This window comes from Bos taurus, chromosome 9, assembly GCF_002263795.3.
Source record: "Bos taurus isolate L1 Dominette 01449 registration number 42190680 breed Hereford chromosome 9, ARS-UCD2.0, whole genome shotgun sequence".
NCBI classification, from domain to species: Eukaryota; Metazoa; Chordata; class Mammalia; order Artiodactyla; family Bovidae; genus Bos; species Bos taurus.
The window spans coordinates 8,719,757-8,739,753 of NC_037336.1; the positions used below are offsets into that span (position 1 = coordinate 8,719,757).

Here is a 19,997-nt window from a genome sequence, read left to right on the forward strand (position 1 = left end):
TCATAGTGCCAGGAGCTGAAAAAGAGGTCAATGGAAATATTTCAGACCTTATCACAATATACCCTTGACCAAAGGAAGGCAGAAATAAGTAGGAAGGTAAAGTAGACAAAACAGAGAACGTATAGTTGACTGCCTGCCTGGTGTCCTCAGCTCCTAAGCCCAATGTCAGCAGGCCTTGAAATCTCGAGTTTCCAAACAACTGTACCTAATAAGCAGGTTCCTAATCAGTTTAGAGGCGTCAACATCCGAGGTGGAAACTGAGAAACTCAGATGACAGACATATTCATTTAGGAATAAGCAATGCACTTTGTAAAACTTAGGCCACAACATAATTCATCATGGAAAACAACAACCTGCACATTTTAATAAGGACGAAAGAGATTAAAAATGCCATGGCACACTTCTACCCTGAGACACCCAAATTCACAGCTCCGGCATGAAGTCTGAAACTAGTTCTTAAATACTAATGTTTAAATACTCTTGTCTTTTACTAAGCATCTCAAGAGAATTCATTAATAATTTTCTGGAGAAAATACTCTTTACAGTTTACCAGACATAGTTCTTTGAAAGTCTCTTCAGTTCTCGTTTAACTATTAGCACAGGCCAGCTTCAAATGACAACTCTTAGGAAATTCACTAGTCCCCCAGCCAGTGCTCCAAAACAAAGAAAAGACAAAAAGGGAAACAAAGAATATTTTAAAACATCAATATATATACATCAAAGTATTGGGGAAAAACTGGTATTTTATCTAAGCTTTTGGCTGGCTAAAAATAAACATAACTAGACAGAGACAACTGCTGCTGCTGCTGCTGCTAAGTCGCTTCAGTCGTGTCCGACTCTGTGCGACCCCATAGACCCCATAGACGGCAGCCCACCAGGCTCCCCCCGTCCCTGGGATTCTCCAGGCAAGAACACTGGAGTGAGTTGCCATTTCCTTCTCCAATGCATGAAAGTGAAAAGTGAAAGTGAAGTCGCTCAGTCCTGTCCGACCCTCAGCGACTTCGGGGAGCTGCCCGTGAGAACGGGGTCCTTTGTCTGAAGGACACAGCTCTGGGAGCTGCCTCAGTCCTTGAGGGTTTGCTTGCAAACATAGCTCTCTGTCCCGCCACCCCAGAGATTAGGCGCTTATTTACTGCAGGCACCTGGAGTTCTGTGCAAACTTCTCACGCACAGAGAAATGTTATCTGGTGTAAGAAATAATAACAGGGAGCCATTCCCATGCTCTCAAGATTTCTTGTGACTGTTTGTAAGATGTATAGGCCAACCAAGAAAAAATGTCAACTGTCTTGTCTTTCTCACGCTTTTCTGTATAAATATGAGATGTTGAATAAAGTTGGTGTCAGACTGCGTCCCTTCGTGGTGACGTGTCTGAACCTCTCGACCCCATCTTTGTAGTCTCTTGCTTTAGTTTCTTTCTTAGCCCCGCCGTGCACGTTCTCGGGACCTGATCGACTTTGCCGGCTGGCTCCGGCAAGCGACCCCATAGACTGCAGCCCACCAGGCTCCTCCATCCATGGGATTTTCCAGGCAAGAGTACTGGAGTGGGGTGCCATTGCCTTCTCCGGACAGAGACAACTATTAATAAGTAAATGAAAAGTAGAAACAAATGAGTCAATTCCTAGGCAGGTTGATAAGAAGTCTGGGGTCCCTGAGGAGGAAAAAGGGGTCTAGGGCTCTCAAAGTGGAAATAGGGGTCTGGAATTCTCAAGGAGGAAGAAAGGACAAACATCTTTTTTTCCCTCTACGTTTCTTAGTCTTAGTCACATAAAACATTTTTTTTCTTTAAGCCCAGAACTGATGATTACACAACAAACAACTCAGTTTAAACTCTGTACTAAGGATTATAGAACAACAATGTATCCTGCTTAAGGACAGTTTCTCCTTCCTAAAAACCTTCTGACTAATCCTGTTATCTTAAAATGTAAATTGTGGGAGTGGGTCTAGTAAGATCTTTACAACCTTGGACATTCTTTTGATTTACTGTAATAACCAATTAAAAACATACAGCTCCCTTGCTAACACTAGCGAGGGGGGCACTCTCATCCCCCTTCTGAGGTCTGTGTCAGAACCTTTCTCTGTCCCTTTTCATACCTTAATAAAACTCTGCTACACAAAAGCTCTTGAGTCATCAAGCCTGGTCCCTGGTCCCGAAGCTAATTCTTCTTCTTCATGGATCATGAATCCTACACTGTTCACCATAAGCCATCACCTTGGGGGCTGGTCCAGGATCTTCAGGCCAAAGTAAGAACACTGAGAGCTGTCTCTGCTTTCTCAGTAAACAGGTTTTCTGCTTTACTAACTCTACGGTGTGCTTGTATGAATGGATGATACGCCCTGCATGAAGCAAGCATTGAGCCCTGCTCTGCAGTTTCACGGTTTCTCGTAATGACTGAAGGCAGCCCCCCAAAGGGGAATCTTATCAGGGGTTTATATTTATACTGACCTGCCAATGCCAAGAGACACCCAACGTCCTTGCAAGGGGAGCAGCCAGAAATGGGCAAAGCATGTGGACACAACTTTCCCTTCAGAGTCACCTTTTCCTGGTCTCTTTGACCATTTCCTAAGTGTGTAGGGAATCAGAGCTACTAACAATCTGTCTGATCATAGACTTTCAAGGGACTTGTGATCCATGCTGTTACTATGTACTTTTACTTAGACCCCAAGTATGGAAGCGCCTAGCCTTGCTAGGAGCCAAAAGTTCCAAGAACACGTTTGGGAGCAAGGTGGAGCTGCAGCTCCAGAAACGTCTCGGTCTAGAGGGCACTCTCTTGGCTGCCGGCCTCAGGAGCCAGCGACCTGAAAGTGAGTCTCTGTCATGGCTGTGTCTCCTATCTACATGGAGAGAAGCCCTGCTGGTGGCCATGAGGCTTTCGAGGACACAGATCAGGAATTGCAAAATGTGGTTAGATTAGAATTACAATGGGCTTCTTTTGGTAGTGTCAGCTCTTAGCAGACCAGTGAAGGCTCTCTGATGACTTTTGTCTCAACTCCCTAGATACTCCTTTTGTGGAATCTGTGGACATGAACTGGAAGGATTAGCCCTAGTGGCTTGAGGACAAAAACCACTTTTTTCTCCCTGGCTGACCCTTTTGCTATCACATATGCTGGCGTGGTGACACTCAGGAGGGACATCTTGGTTGCTGTTTGTCCCTTTATGACTCACCGCTTCTACTGCGGTCAGCACTGTACTCAGGAATGTGCCCGGGCACACACAAGACGGAGGCTTCCCCTGGTAGTACTAGCTTGGGAAACATTCCGGGAACTACTCTGGCAAGTCAAACAAATGTCTTGGTGGTAAGAAACTGGAAATCAGTCTGGGATGCTATCAGGCCTACCTCTGGGGCACCTCCACCCCTCCTCGGTGGTACAACCAGGAGGGATAAGTAAGATGCCCGCGTTGGTAAGAGATGGACTTAAGTCCAACCAGGGAAGGAAAATTTTGGTGGAGAGTCTGTCTACACCCTCATCTAGAGCAGGAAGAGACACTTCTGATGGGAAGAAGCCACAGCTGTGGATGCCATTTTTTTCTCTCTCACAGATGGGAGCTAAAGGTTCCAGAACCACGCCTTTAACAATGTATTTTAAAAAACTGGGACAAGTTTGATACCCAGAGTTTAAAGAGACATGCCTGATCTGTGATACTGAATGGCAACAGTATCCTTTAGAAGATGGGGAAACGCTGGCCTGTTAAAAGGTCTCTCAATTACGATACTGTTTTACAACTAGACCAGTTCCGTAGAAAACAAGAGTAACAGGCAGCAGTGCCCTACGTGTTGCTCTTTGACTCTCTCGAGACATGCCAGACTTATGTCCTAACAGTGCAGACTTGGGTGTGAAACCTTCAGCTCCCTCCTGTCCTCTTATTTTGCCCCTGTATCTGGGGCTCCCGACTGAACTACACTCAAGTCTCAAGGCTGAGAATCAGGGCACCCTTCCAGGAGGGGCTGCCTCAGTCTAGGCAGAATTTCAAACAGCCCCAGTGCGGTCGAGACTATTTAGAGGGTATGTCTTAGGACTGACGCTGACTCCTGACTTGAGAGCTCAAGTTCTGGGGGAAGCTACTGCTTTTGGAGATAAATGGCTTGAACATGAGACAAGGGGGAAAAGCGAACATGAAATAGCCGTCCTCCCTACTGGCAGTCAAGCAGTTCCCATAACTCTGCCAGACTGAGGCTATAACATGGATAAAGGAAGGTAGGATCAGAGTCCTTGCAAGAAGTAACCTTCAAGGACTCAAGCGAGCACACACTAAGGCTTTAAACTATGCAAAGTTGGCTGATATAGAACAGGGAAAGAAGGAAACTCCTAGTAATTCCTAGATAGAGTATGGGAGGCTCTCCACAAGTTTACTGACATTGATCCTGAAAGTGCAGAGGGAGGAATGATCTTAAAAGATTTATCACTCATTCAGCTCCAGATATCCACCATAAGTTACAAAAACAGGCATTTGGACCAAATCAGTCTTTAAAAATTTTAAACTGTTGCAGCTGGCTCAGATGGTATATTATGGTAGAGAATATGAGGAAAATACGAGCAAAAAAAAAGACCAGGGAAAGACCAAAGCCCCAGCACGACTGTTAGACCTGCTCTCAAACAGCCTGAGAAGAATGCCCAGAGGGATCCAGGTGAAAAGGGATGGGCTTGCTATTACTAGGGAAAGGAGGGGCACCTCAAGCAGGACTGCCCTCAGGCCTCTAAGCCACCCCAGCTCCATGTCTGGTCTGTCTGCAAGGGGCCACACTGGAGGAGAGACTGCCCCAGAGGCATAGGTTTCAGGGGTCGGACTCTCAAGATAATCAGGACTGAAGGTGCCCGGGGGTCCCCACACAAGCTCCCGTTCTAATTACACCTGAGGAACCCCAGGTATTAATAACTGTGGGGGCCAACCCATCGATCTCTTTTGGACACTGGGGCAACTTTCTGCTCACTAAAGCCCCCGGTCCACTTTCCTCCTGATCCACTACCATAATGGGGCTGTCTGGACAAGCCAAACGCTATTATTTCAGTCATCCTTTAAGCTGCAGCTGGGGCTCTGCTATTTTCTCACACGTTTCTGACCGTGCCAGAGCTCCTCCCACCCCTTCTGGGGAGGGATATACTAAACAAGGTCCAGGCCTCTGTTTTCATGAATATGGAGCCTGCTCTTATAACTGAAGAAAATGTAAATGCTAAAGTGTGGGCTGATGTAAAAACTGTAGGTCAAGCACAAAATGCTATTCCTGTTGCTATCAAACTCAAAGACCCTCACCTACTTCCACATCATAAGCAGTATCCATTAAAACCTGAGGTTAAGGAAGGGTTAAAACCCATCACTGAAAATTTAGAGGAACAAGGACTATTAATCCCCTGTAACAGTCCATGCAGCACTCCTATTTTGGGTGTAAAAGGAAGTCAAACGATAACTGGAGACTTGTTCAAGATATACAAATAGTAAGTGCCTAATTCTGATACTTCATTGTCTGAAATTTCTGACTGAACCAAATATTTTTCAGTCATTGATTTGAAGTTTGCTTTCTAGAATTGAATCGATACTAAATCATCCTCTACCATGACTTTAAGATGATTGAGAAGATTCTTGGGCATTATAGGCTATTGCCTCATCTGGATTCTGGGTTATGGGGAACTTGCCCAGCCTTTATATACACTTACAACTGAGACTCAGCAGACCCAAACCAACAAGCTGGTTTGGTCCCCAGAGACTCAAAGGGCTTTTAAGGCTCTTCAAACTGCTCTCTCGCAGGCTCCCGCTTTGAGTTTGCCCACAGAATCTGAGTTTAGTTTGTTTGTTACTGAAAAAAGGCTATGGCCACATTGCTTAAGGGTAATTGCTACTACTGTTTTGCTAATGCCTAAAGCTCCTAAGTTTATTAATGGGCGAAATCTTAATGTACTGACTTCTCATGATGTAAGTGGGATCTTAGACTCTAAAGTTCAGAGCAACAATGGCTCCATCTTTAAAGCTGCTGTAACTCAAGGAGTGTCGAAAGCTCTAGGAATAGAGCATCACTTACACTGTTCCTGGAGACCCCAATCTTCAGGAAAGGTTGAAAAGACTAATGACGTTATTAAGAGGCATCTTGGTAAGCTAACTCAGGAAACACAAGATAGTTGGTTTAGTTTTACCCATACCTTTAATAATGAGGGTATGAACTGCCCCCCAAAAATGGGATTACCTCAATGACAGACTGGTTTTGCACACAGATATTGTCATAGATACTAAAGCCTTAGAACTAACTATGTGACTCAGCTTTCAGCCTTTTCAACAGACATTACTGGGAGGTTAACTCCTGACCCAGCCTTTGAGTCAAACAAGCCGGTGTTTGAGCCAAGAACGGACATGAGTCTGAGAATCGACGTGGGCTTGCTTTTGCTGACTCCAGAAGTCCTGAGTCTACCATTTGACCCTTAAGACAACGCTTTCCTGTCCTGGGCTCGTTCCTACACTGCATTCCATAATACTGGAATCAAAACTGCTGGGTCTGTGGAGCGTTCCCCCTTCTCATCAATTAAAGACTTCCCAGAGTAGGTTTCTCCACTTCAAGGAAAAGACTTTCTTCAACTCTGTGATGACATCCAGCAATCCTAAGATGGACTGGTATAACATATTGTACCTTAACTATGGACATAATGTAACTTTTAATTTTGATTATGTTTTAACTTGGTTTAATGACTATTTTGCCTTACATCTGTAACTGTAAAATGTGGTTTGTTTCTAACCGCCTGAAAACTTTTAAGTTACAAATGGTTGACCAGGCTCCTATGAGTGCCACAGCCTCCTCCAACTATTACTTGAGGCCCGGTCATATGAGGGTTTAGCAGATCAGAGACCCTCCATATGAGGGTTTAGCAGAATACGTTGCTTCAACAATTTAGGGACTATGCCCCTCAACAGCAGGAAGTAGTTATGCAATGAAAACAACGCCCCTTTCCCTTGGCACCATAATTCTCCTAAAAGAAAAGGAGGGAATGAAAGGACAGAATTCCTAGGCAGGCTGATAAGAAGTCTGGGATCCCCGAGGAGGAGAAAGGAGTCTAGAGATCTCAAAGTGGAAACAGGGGTCTGGAATTCTCAAGGAGGAAAGGACAAACATCTTTTTTTGTCTACACTCCTCAGTCACATAAAACATTTTTTTCTTTAAGCCCAGAACTGATAATTACATAACAAACAACTCACTTTAAACTCTGTACCAAGGATTATGAAACAACAACGTATCCTGCTTGAAGACAGTTTCTCTTCCTGAAAACCTGGCTAACCTGTTATCTTAAAATGTAAGTTATAGGAGTGGGTCTAGTAAGATCTTTACCACCTTGAAACATTCTTTTTATTGTAATAACCAATTAAAAAAGTATATAACTCCCTTGCTAACACTAGCCAGGGGAGCACTCTCATCCCCCTTCTGAGGTCTGTGTCAGAAGCTTTCTCTGTCCCTTTTTATACTTTAATAAAACTCTGCTACACAAAAGCTCTTGAGTCATCAAGCCTGGTTCCTGGTCCCGAAGCTAAATCTTTGGAGATCACGAATCTAACACCGTTCACCGTAAGCTATCACAAAGGCCATACAATTGCTGAATGAATCCCTCGATAATGAAAAAGTTTTTAAAGAAGAGAGGAAAAACCTTAACATGGAATTTTTCCCTTCTAAATATTGGTGCCACATTTAGATTTTTGTTGTCGTTTAGTCACTAAGTCCTGTCTGACTCTTTATGACTCCATGAACTGCAGCACTGGCTTCCCTGTTCTTCACTCTCTCCCAGAGTTTGCTCAAACTCATGCCCACTGAGGTCAGTGATGCTGTCTAACCATCTCATCCTCTGTCACCCCCTTCTTTTGCCTTCAATCTTTTCCAGTATCAGGGTCTTTTCCAATGAGTCGACTCTTCACATCAAGTGGCCAAAGTACTGGAGCTTCAATATCAGCATCATCAGTCCTTCTGAATGAAGATTCAGGGTTGATTTTCTTTAGGATTGACTAGTTTGATCTTGCTGTCCAAAGGACTCTCAAGAGTCTTCTCCAGCACCACAATTTGAAACTATCACTTATTTAGTGCTCAGATTTCTTCATGGTCCAACTCTCACATCTGCACATAACTACTGGAAAAACCATAGCTTTGACTACAGACCTTTGTCAACAGTGATATCTCTGCGTTTTAATATGCTGTCTAGCTTTGTCCTTCCAAGGAGCAAGTGTCTTTTAATTTTATGGCTGCATTCACTGTCCAAATTGATTTTGGAGCCCAAGAAAATAAAATCTGTCACTATTTTCACTTTTTCCCCATCTATTTGCCAAGAAGTGATGGGACTGGATGCCATGATCTTAGTTTTTTGAATGTTGGGTTTTAAGCCATTTTGTTCACTTTTTTCTTTCACCCTCATAAGAGGCTCTTTAGTTCCTCTTCACTTTCTGCCATTAGAGTGTTATCATCTGCATTATCTGAGGTTGTTGATATTTCTCCTGGCCATCTTTATTCCACCTTGTGGTTCATCCAGCCCAGCATTTCACATAATGTATTCTGCATAGACATTAAATAAGCAGGGTGACAATATACGTACAGCCTTGTCATACTCCTTTCCCAATTCTGAACCAGTCCATTGTTCCATGTCTGTTCTTAACTGTTGTTTCTTGACCTGCATGCAGGTTTCTCAGGAGACAAGTCGATTTAACAAACATAAAATAAGCACACTAACTACAGCCATACATTTTCTTCTCTAATGAAGCATTTAATAGAATAAATGTCATAAGTCTTAATGGGAAATACTTTCGTTTCTTTAGGCAGGTGAATTCCTAAAGTCTTATTTAAACAAGTATAATGTAATCTCACAAATTAAAAATAAATAAATAAAACAAAAAACTAGTATCCAAAAACTGATTACTAAACTTAGTATGGTCCCAGAACAACTACATGATCTAAGGGAAAGCTCATAATTTCATTAAAATACTTTAGAAATTTCCAGATGAAAATGTAATTCCACAAAATCTAAACAAACCAAATATTCTAAATTTAAAAATTAAAAAAACTCTCTGCTCAAACAATAATTATACACTGCATATAGGAAATCCCAGTAACAGCATATTCAAACCCCAGACCTGAGATGGGTTATGTCACCTCTCTGAACCTTGGCTTCCTGCCCATCTCTATGAAAACAGAGATAACACTATCTACCTCATTGAGTTGTTGGGACATTAAGATATGTAAACCATTTAGGAGAGTGTCTGACACACACTAAGTACTCTATGGACACTAGTTTCTATCTCTCTACAGCATTCAGCACATAGTAAGACCTCAGTTAATACTTGCTAAATGAATGACTAACCTATAGAAAAGAAATGCAGTTTTCACAGCAACTGGAATCTAGCCAAACCTAACTCAAAAAAATTACGAAATTATTTAAGTCCAGTTGGCCCAATTCAGGAAGTTATTTTGGAACCATGCATTACTGAGATAACTAAAATAACATTTCATTCAAATATTTAAGTACCTACTATGTGTCAGACACTGACCACCTAGAAACAAACAAGATACACTTTCTATCTCAGAGTTTACACTAAATAAGAAATGTAAAAGTAATCTGAATAATTGAAAAGGAACTCAGAAGCCTTCCAATCTAACACCATGCATTTTAAATATAAGGACCATGAAGTCCAAAAAGTTCAGTTTGGCCAAAGACACAAACTAGGTAGTGAGGAGCCAAGACTAGAACTCAGGTCTGATTGTCTGCAGCCTGCATCGCAGTGACTCAGGGTCTTCAACATGACATAAGAGATGAAGACCATAATCTGCCACTAACAAAGGTCCTTCTAAATTATCTTAATTAGATAATAGAAATCCAGTCAGACTTCAAGAGAGCTACTACAGGCACAAAAATAAAACCTATTGTGATCAATTGGCAAATTTTTTGATTAACAAAAGGACTTAGATGGTTGTAAAACAGTGAAAAGTCTCTTCCACATTAGTTGTCACATCTTCAGCCTCTGTGTGCATTTCCATTCTCACTTACTCCCAGAGACAACAATAAAACACAGCACACACTGCACTGCTACACATTTAATTAAATACTTAATTGCCAAGAATATGAAAGAACAAAATAATTACCTTAAATGTACCATTTTGATTTTTCATGTAAGAAACCAAAAATATATCCACTGGAAGAAGTGCTGATGTGATCAGTGCAATGGCCAGAGAAAAAATGGCGGTTATGGTGGAGACAACTTCACTTTCCCGCTGACTCTGATATTTGCGAACATATATCCAGCAGAACGCCAAAATAGCCTGAAACAGACAGAAAGAAATGTTTTGTTACTGCCCTATCTATGCTCTAATACTGATTTTAGAATGTGTTTTAAAGTTCCTGGTGGGAAACTTTATGCCAAGTAAAGATGCTTTCGGATGTGCATGGAGAAGTCCCCTACCCCTTATAAACTTAGTCAGGATTTATCATTTTCAAAGCCAAGTTCATTAAAGCAGTACATCATCACTGGGGTGCCAAGACACCAAAAAAACAAGCAAAGGTTGTTGATAACAGTGCTCAGTTACATATTTGCTCGCAAACACAGTATGACCATTAACGGTTGACACATTACAGTTATAACTAGCTCTGAATACTTTTCCCTATACATTTTCCCAAGCTAAAGGAGATGTAACTGAAAGTTGTTTCCCATTGTTCATTGCAGCACTATTTACAATAGCCGGAACATGGAAGCAACCTAGATGTCCATCAACTGATGAATGGAGAAAGAAGTTGTTGTCCATATACACAATGGAATATTACTCAGTCATAAAAAGGAACGCCTTTGAGTCAGTTCTAATGAAGTGGATGAACTTAGAACCTATTATACAGAGTGAAGTAAGTCAGAAAGAGAAAGATAAATATCATATTCTAACACATATACATGGAATCTAGAAAAATGGTACTGAAGAATTTACTTACAGGGCCGCAATGGAGAAACAGACATACAGAATAGATTTGTGGACATAAGGAGAGGGGAGGAGAGGGTGAGATGTATGGAAAGAGTAACATGGAAACTTATATTACAATACAGATTGCCAATGGGAATTTTCTATATGGCTAAGAAACTCAAACAGGGGTTCTGTATCAACCTAGCAGGGTGGGATGGGGAGGGAGATGGGAGAGAGGTTCAAAAGGGAGAAGATATATGTATACCTATGGCTGATTCATGTTGAGGTTTGACAGAAAACAACAAAATCTGTAAAGCAAGTATCCTTCAATTAAAAAAAAAAACTGATTAAAAAAAAAGTTGTTCTATCCTGTTCTTACTACAGAAGCATCATAAAACACCACCCAAACTGAAATTAACTTCTGTCCCTTTGTGACAGTTCAAGAATATCATTCAGCTAAAGGTTAACTGTCAACAATCACCATGCAATCAACATATTATACTGTAATTCACATTTTAAAGGGTATTAAACAAAGAAGACAGAGAAGGCAATGGCATCTCACTCCAGTACTCTTGCCTGGAAAATCCCATGGACGGAGAAGCCTGGTGGGCTGCAGTCCATGGGGCTGCAAAGAGTTGGACACAACTGAGCGACTTCACTTTCTTTCTTTCTATAGTTCCTGCTGGAGAAGGAAATGGCAAGCCACTCCAGTGTTCTTGCCTGGAGAATCCCATGGACGCAGGGGCCTGGTGGGCTGCAGTCTATGGGGTTGCCAAGAGTCAGACACAACTAAGCAACTAACACACACAAACAAAGAAGAATGAACACTGAAAATGGATGCATGTGCATTTCAAGGAACTTTCCAGGGGAAAAAGTACACTCAGAGGTACTGAGGTTGACATCTGTAATCCATCAGGTCTTCTTAATGGACCAACATCTTTCTAGAAATTAACACAGAGTCAAGGACTTTAGCATCAGAATTCAAATTCTGGCATCAGAATTCTCTGAAGGGCCACTATAGCAGTTTCAAATTCAATAGGTCTGGAGAGGGTCCAGAAAACCTGTATTTGTAACAAGTTCCCAGAAAGGCTGATGCTGGTCCAGAGACTACACTTCGAGAATCTCTGCTTTACTCAATCATAGGGGATGGCAGCCAGATCCTAAATGGGTGATTCTCAACCTTGGCTGTGTTAGAATCCCCCTGGTAAAAACTTAAAATTTCTTTATGCACCCCCCCTCCCCCAAATCACTTTCATCAGAGACTGAGGCTTCTCTAGGCATCGGCACTGAGGATCCCAATCTGAGGCAAACTTGAGAACCAAGGTTTTACGTAAGCTCTATAAAAGCTCTGGGACACAAGCTTTGTTCTGTCCTTTCATGCTTTTCAAGATTTAACTTTTGGTGCAGACAAGGTACGGGTTCCCTAGAGAAAGAGATCCAGGCATGGCTTTCTTGACATATGAGAAGCCATTTTTGGCATAAGCTACTTGGTGATCTAAGCCTGGCCACAATGCTTGCCCTTGTACAGATCTCAGTAATTAAAGATCTAGAGGGAACAAAATGATGCAGAAACAAACGACTCTATCAAGCAAGAGAAGTAACTACAGCAAAGATAGTACATCAGTTGTAAAAACTTCCAGGTCTGTTTTAAAGATTGTGCTGAAGTGTTCAACTACGAGATCAACTGGAACCTGAGGGATGATGCTGATCTTTTCTGACCCTCCTTGGATTCTGTCTACCACCCAAGCCCCATCATGAATATGTATGACCCTTAGCTTTAAACTTCCCCAATCCTGCTGATGAGGACTGGCTTAGGAAAGACCCCCAGTGTTCTCCCTTCTCCTGATCTTTGGTTTGGTTGTGTCTGCTGACTCAACACTCATCAATAGGCAAACCTAATTTTTCATGTAACATTATTTCCCTTTCGGGTATCATACTTCAGGAGCCAGAAATGAACTAAGAACACCACCTAACTAGTTATAGTTTCTAAATTCTCCTGACACAATCAACAGAAAAGAACAGTTCCATCACTGCAGAAAAACCTCCTTTGCCCCTCCATAATTAACCCCTCTCTCCACTTCCCTGGTGGCTCAGTTGGTAACGAATCTGCCTGCAAAACAGAAGACCTGGGTTCGATCCCTGGGTTGGGAAGATCCCCTGAAGGAGGTCATGGCAACCCACTCCAGTATTCTTGCTTGGAGAACCTCCTTGGACAGAGGAGCCTGGTAGGCTATAGTCCATGGGGTCACAAAGAGTCAGCCATGATGGAGTGACTAAGCACACCACTCCTTAGCCCTTGAGAACCACTATCTATTATCTGTGCCCACAGCTTCTGCTTCTTCTAGAATGTCAGTGTACTTACATAGTATGTCTTTTGAGTCTGGCTTCTTTTACTTAATGAATTTGAAATCCATCCAAGTTGTTGCATGTAATTTCTTTACATTATTAACATTTCAGTTGGTGTCAGAACAGCAGAAAAAAATAAAGTGAAAAGAAAAATGTGCACTTCAGAACATGGATGTTGGAAAGAAAGAAATAAAAGAAAACGTAGGGAGGCAAGGAGGAAAAAAGGTCGGAAAAAGACCTTTATTCAAATTCTTAACAATTTACTAATTTCATTTTGTTTTGGAAAATATTCTTTTATAAAATGTTACTTATAATAATATTTCATGTGTTTGTTTCTAAATTGACAAATATACCTTTCCCCAAATTATTTTGGAAGTCATTGGAAGATGAGCCTTTCTATCCTTAGCAACAGCTGAAACAAAACGCAGAATAAACTTTTTGCTGGACTTGAAGAAGATCTGCACTTATACAAAGTTTGAAGCAGCGGGTATTATTGCAGAGGAAGAAGCTTGCCAATAACAGGCAGTCGAGCAGGAAAAGGGCAACCTGGGCAAACAGTTCAGCCAGAGGATCCCAAACTTTTAGGGGTTTGGGGAAACTTTATTAAAACAGACCCCAAAGAGCTTTTTGTTTTCAGGTTAAATCTATCAATAGTTATTACATTATAAAATAAACCAACTGTCCTCATCTGTAAGATAAGAATTTTTGTTTCATAGCAGGTTATAGGAACTGAATGTAAAGAGTTTAGCACCATGCCTGGGCTAGTAATTGCTCAACAAAGAGCAGCAATTATTATTAAATGTCATATGAAATAACATTTTAGAGAATTTCATGAAAGAAACTAATATATAATTCTGCTAACAGTCATAAGGAAAGATTCAGAGCAGTCCCCAACCCCTCCCAAGTGATTCTGACTTAACTGGTTTGGGCATTAGGGCTTTTAATACTCCCCAGGTGTCTGTAATAAGCAGTCAAGGTGGAGAAGTACCTGGGCAGAGGCAGGAGTGAGAATCAAGGAACACATGCCACTTGAGATCTTGTCAAACTGCAGATTCTGATTCTGCAAGGCTGGGGCCCCATATTTGTATTTCTAACAAGTTCCCAGATGATCCCCTCACTTGGAGTAACAAAAGTAAACTTGCTTTAAAGAAACGGAGACTCAACCTTATACAGTTACAGGAAATGCAATTTGAGAGATGGTGTAAGCCAAATTATTGACAATCCTGTGGAGGCGGGGACTAGAGTAAAGGGCTCAGATTTGATATAGTAAATGTGGACAGTTAAATTATAGGCTTGGAGGAGCCAAGTCCAACCTTTCCTTATGTGACAGAAGAAAATGAAGCCCATCCTGTTTGCCCAAGATTATAAAAGCTGTCAATTTCAGTGTTCTGAATCTTTAACAGGTGATTAGCAGCAGTTCTCAAAGTGTTAAGTCCCCAGACCCCGGGCAGTCCCACAACTCTTTCTGGGGAACTGCAAATTGAAAACTGTTCTCACAATACTACTACACTGATATTTCCACATTGATATTTGCACTCGTGGTACATAAGTTATGGTGGTAAAAGTCACTCCGTCCTGTCAGACTCTTTGCCACCCCATGGACTATATATAGTCCATGGAATTCTCCAGGCCAGAATACTGGAGTGGGCAGCCGTTCTCTTCTCCAGGGGATTTTCCCAACAGGGATGGAACCGAGGTCTCCCACATTGCAGGTGGATTCTTTACCAGCAGAGCCATCAAGGAAACCCAATGGTGGGGAAAACTGCTGGCCAATTAAGCACAAATCAAAACAATGGAATCAAACATGCCAGTAGTGACTATTTTTTTAACCACCACACACTCACAGAAGGAAAAAAAGACTATTTACCTTAAAACTACAATCGACAAAGCAGTAAATGTCAACTTCATTAAACTTTAACCCATGCCTTTTTTAATAATCCACGGAGGAAAATGTGAATGTGCTCAAGTAGAGATGGCTGTCTCCAGGAAAAGTATCCTATGTTAAGAGCTGAAAGCCAAAGGAGGCACTATTTCCAAGAAACAGCATTTTCCCTTGAAAGCGCAAATGACTATGTATCCAAGACTGTGAGCTTGGCAATTTCTCAATACTTATTTCTGAGACATTTCTTCTGACAAGTACAGTGGTGGTACTAATGGATGTGATATTTGATTTATGTAATGAAATATATCCGTATTTCGAAGATCTGCTTAGCTCGGTGAACCAGTTATTTTCTAAATGACCAAATGCATCATGATATAAAACCACCTATAGGGGAAAGAACAAAAGTTCACTGATAGGGTTTCAAAGCCCATATTTCATACTAAGAAGCTGCTACTTACTGAGTTTTGATGTAATATTATAAAGAACAACGTCACAATGACTTAAAAGATACTCTGCTTCCAACTACGTATCACTAAAATCTCATGGTAACCTCTCTAAAGGTTGGATGCAGAAGCACACATGAGAATCCAGTTCTCATCTAATAATCCACAAATTAAAAGAGATTTGCAGAAAATTAAACAATGGCCCTCACTGCTAATTTAGTCCTATTCTAACATCTAATTTCAAACCGTTAATTCTATTTTCATTTTATTTTGTTCCTGCTGTAATATCCGGAGAAGGCAATGGCACCCCACTCCAGTACTCCTGCCTGGAAAATCCCATGGACGGAGGATCCTGGTAGGCTGCAGTCCATGGGGTCGTGAAGAGTCAGACACGACTGAGGGACTTCACTTTCACTTTTCACTTTCATGCATTGGAGAAGGAAATGGCAACCCACTCCAGTGTTCTTGCCTGGAGAATCCCAGGGACGGGGGAGCCTGGTGGGCTGCCGTCTATGGGGTCGCACAGAGTCGGACATGACTGAATCGACTTAGCAGCAGCAGCAGCTGTAATTTCACCAACTTAAAAGCTTTCCCTTCCTTTTCTATCCAAACTTTGCCTCTATTCCACTTTCTCCCAAAATTGTTCTTTATTCTCTCAAGTCCTATTTAATTTATAAAATCATGCTTTGGTTTTCAGTACTTAATAGACCTGTTTCAAGAATTCTTATTTTCCCACCTATCTTCAGGCCCTCTTAAAGGTCACATTTTATTTGCATCCTCCAACAATTTATAGCATAACTGCTGTATCTGAAATGTTTATTTGTTGATAATTGCCAAGTTATTCTCCCTGAACTCTGATACAGGTTATGTGCTCCTTTGTTTTCCTCTAAACTGTCAGGAAGAAAGAAATTTCCTTTTCCTTTTTCTTTTGCCTGGTCTAACAATTAAATTGACATGAGCTAGATCAACAGGAGAAAATCAAATATTTAATAACATGTATCCCATACTCTTGCCTGGAAAATCCCATGGACGGAGGAACCTGGTAGGCTGCAGTCCATGGGGTCGCTAGGAGTCGGACACGACTGAGGGACTTCACTTTTACTTTTCACTTTCATGCATTGGAGAAGGAAATGCCAACCCACTCCAGTGTTCTTGCCTGGAGAATCCCAGGGACGGGGAGCCTGGTGGGCTGCTGTCTATGGGGTCCAACAGAGTCGGACACGACTGAAGCGACGTAGCACCAGCAGCAGCATACTGTACAGGCCAGGCTTCAGCAATACGTGAACCGTGCACTTCCAGATGTTCAAGCTGGTTTTAGGAAAGGCAGAGGAACCAGATATCAAATTGCCAACATCCGCTGGATCATGGAAAAAGCAAGAGAGTTCCAGAAAAACACTGACTTCTGCTTTATTAACTATGCCAAAGCCTTTGAAAGTGTGGATCATAATAAACTGTGGAAATTCTTCAAGAGATGGGAATACCAGACCACCTGACCTGCCTCTTGAGAAACCGATATGCAGGTCAGGAAGCAACAGTTAGAACTGGACACGGAACAACAGACTGGTTCCAAGTAAGAAAAGGAGTACGTCAAGGCTGTATATGGTCACCCTGCTTATTTAACTTATATGCAGAGTACATCATGAGAAACTCTGGGCTGTAAGAAGCACAAGCTGGAATCAAGATTGCCAGGAGAAATAATAACCACAGATATGCAGATGACACCACCCTTACGGCAGAAAGTGAAGAGGAACTAAAAAGCCTCTTGATGAAAGTGAAAGAGCAGAGTGAAAAAGTTGGCTTAAAGCTCAACATTCTTAAAACTAAGATCATGGCATCTGGTCCCATCACTTCATGGGAAATAGATGGGGAAACAGTGGCTGACTATTTTGGGGGGCTCGAAAATCACTGCAGATCATGATTGCAGCCATGAAATTAAAAGACGCTTACTCCTTGGAAGGAAAGTTATGACCAACCTAGATAGCATATTCAAAAGCAGAGACATTACTTTGCCAACAAAGGTCAGTCTAGTCAAGGCTACGGTTTTTCCCGTGGTCATATATGGATGTGAGAGTTGGACTGTGAAGAAAGCTGAGCGCAGAAGAATTGATGCTTTTGAACTGTGGTGTTGGAGAAGACTCTTTAGAGTCCCTTGGACTGCAAGGAGATCCAACCAGTCCATCCTAAAGGACACCAGTCCTGGGTGTTCATTGGAAGGACTGATTCTGAGGCTGAAACTCCAATACTTTGGCCACCTCATGCAAAGAGTTGACTCATTGGAAAAGACCCTGATGCTGGGAGGGATTGGGGGCAGGAGGAGAAGGGGACAACAGAGTTTGACATGGCTGGATGGCATCACCGACTCAATGCACATGAGTTTGGTTTAACTCCGGGAGTTGGTGATGGACAGGGAGGCCTGGCGTGCTGCGATTCATAGGGTTGCAAAGAGTCGGACACGACTGACCGACTAGACTGAACTGAACTGAACTGATACTGTAAAGGGGAGATACCCAAGAAAACTTAACAAAATGGCCAAAGCCCTCACTCTAAATACCACCTTCAGCTATAGACAGAGGATGCTGGAAGTGATGGCTTGGGACCTGAACTGGGAAGACGGCACTTCACATGCAAGTAGAAAGCTAAAGTTTAGTAAACAAACTTTTTACTTTTGCTGGGCCAGGCAGGGACAAAAGGACACAGAGGTACTCTCTGAGCTCTAGGCCCACCAAACCCAGCCCACATTCTTTGCAGGTATCTCTGGTGATAAATCTTATTTTGGAGACAGGGCCCTGATCCAAATTCTTCCAGTGGCTAAGGCAGATGTAAAAAGAAATATTTCTTGAGTCTTCCATTTCTTACAAATAACCAGTCTAAACTAATCCCCATGCCAGAGAGACATTTTGGGGTGCCAAATTTTGTGCCCCTACAAAGTCAAGTGAATACAATAGTCAAAGCCCAAGTACAGGCTGTGGAAACCAAAGCCAACCTTCAGGTCTTTCCCTTTCTCCAAACAGAAAAAACCATGTTCCAAGGTAAGGGCATTATTACTTTCTGGGCATGTGGTAAAGGCTACAAAAGAAGCCTTTTCAAGATTTCACACACTGCAGGAAAGAGGCAGTTTCTGTTGCAACACCTACAAGAAAAAAACATACTATACAGATTGCAGACACGGTAACAGAATCTAGAAAGTAAAGTAAAATGAGGCAAAATTTGATTTCAACAAGTAAACTGGATTTTTTTGTTTGTTTGATTGATTTTGTTGTTTTCCTACTGCCAAGTGGCATTAATACTTCGGGACACTGAAGAAACAACAGGTTGGGCTGAAGACTACCAGGAAGAGTGAGACTGGGGATGGGAACGAAGAGAAATAAACTGAACTCCCAATTAAAAGGGTTTTAACATGGGTTACGGAAATAAAAGCTAGGCCACCTGGCCCATGTTTTGCTGCCTGGATAAGCAGGAGTCAGGCGGCTGGGATGGAGGCACCCTGAGGTCAGACAGGTGGGCACACAGACCCTGACCCTGCAAGTAACCAGGGCCCCAACTCCGCAGCACAGGTGTCTCAGCCATCAAAAACCAGGAAGGAAGGCGAAAGCCACCGTCAGAACGCACGTCACCAAGGCAGTACCGTACAATGGGGGAGAGAAGGCTGCGGACCCCACGGCCCTAAAAGCGGGGACACTGTGGAGCCGCTCCGAGCGCAGAGCCGGCTCGTGGGCAGACGACGCGGCGCCCGCGGGACGCGCGCAGGCGGGAGCTGCCTGCCTCCGGGGCCTGTCCTCTAGGCGCCCCGCTCCCCCGTGCGCAGGGGGCCTCTGTTCGGGCCCAGGTCTGGGGCACTGGCTGCGCCACGGGGACCACCCCGCGCCCGCAGTCCGCAGCCGGCGCGCCCCTCCCGCGGCCCGCCCCCACCCGGCGCCTCCGCGGCGGGCGCCGGAGCCGGAGGGGCGGGACGAGGAAGTCGGGGCCCCGGCGGCCAGCGGCGGGGCCGCCCCCGTCCCCCGGCCAGACCCCGGGTCATGCCAAGCGCCTCCCCTACCAGGAGGAGGAGGCCGAAGATGCACCAGCCGATCACCAGCTCGGCGGACGCCGCGCCCGCCGCCGCCGCCGCCATCTTCGCTTCCGGCCGGGACAGCCCCGGTGAAAGGGGGACAAGAGAGGGGAGGGAGGGAGGAACCGGCGCAGGACGCGGCGCGCGCGCACCCTAAAGGTTAAAGGGGCGGAGGGGCGGAGCGCTGGTTGCCTAGGAGACCCGCTGGGAGCAGCCCCTGGCGACAGCGGCCGGGGGCGGGGCGCGTCCGGGCGCCGTGACGTCACGCACGGCCGGCAGCAGGGCGGTGCTGGGTTCTGAAGGGCGTGGTCTCCCGGCGACGTCACGTAACTGGCTGCTGACCGGAAACGCCCAGGCGCCCATGGGCTTAGCAGCAGATGTGT

General features: G+C 43.5%; 1 protein-coding gene across 1 annotated transcript in view; it reads right to left on the reverse strand.

Moving 5' to 3' along the window:
• LMBRD1 (LMBR1 domain containing 1) overlaps nucleotides 1-19,692 on the reverse strand; it is a 132,297-nt gene extending 112,605 nt beyond the window's left edge. Inside the window, 2 exon segments of the mRNA NM_001035092.2 lie at nucleotides 10,092-10,268; nucleotides 19,603-19,692. Coding sequence (NP_001030264.1) covers nucleotides 10,092-10,268; nucleotides 19,603-19,677 — 252 coding nt within the window. The 5' untranslated portion in view covers nucleotides 19,678-19,692.
• Nucleotides 19,693-19,997: the final 305 nt, after the last annotated feature.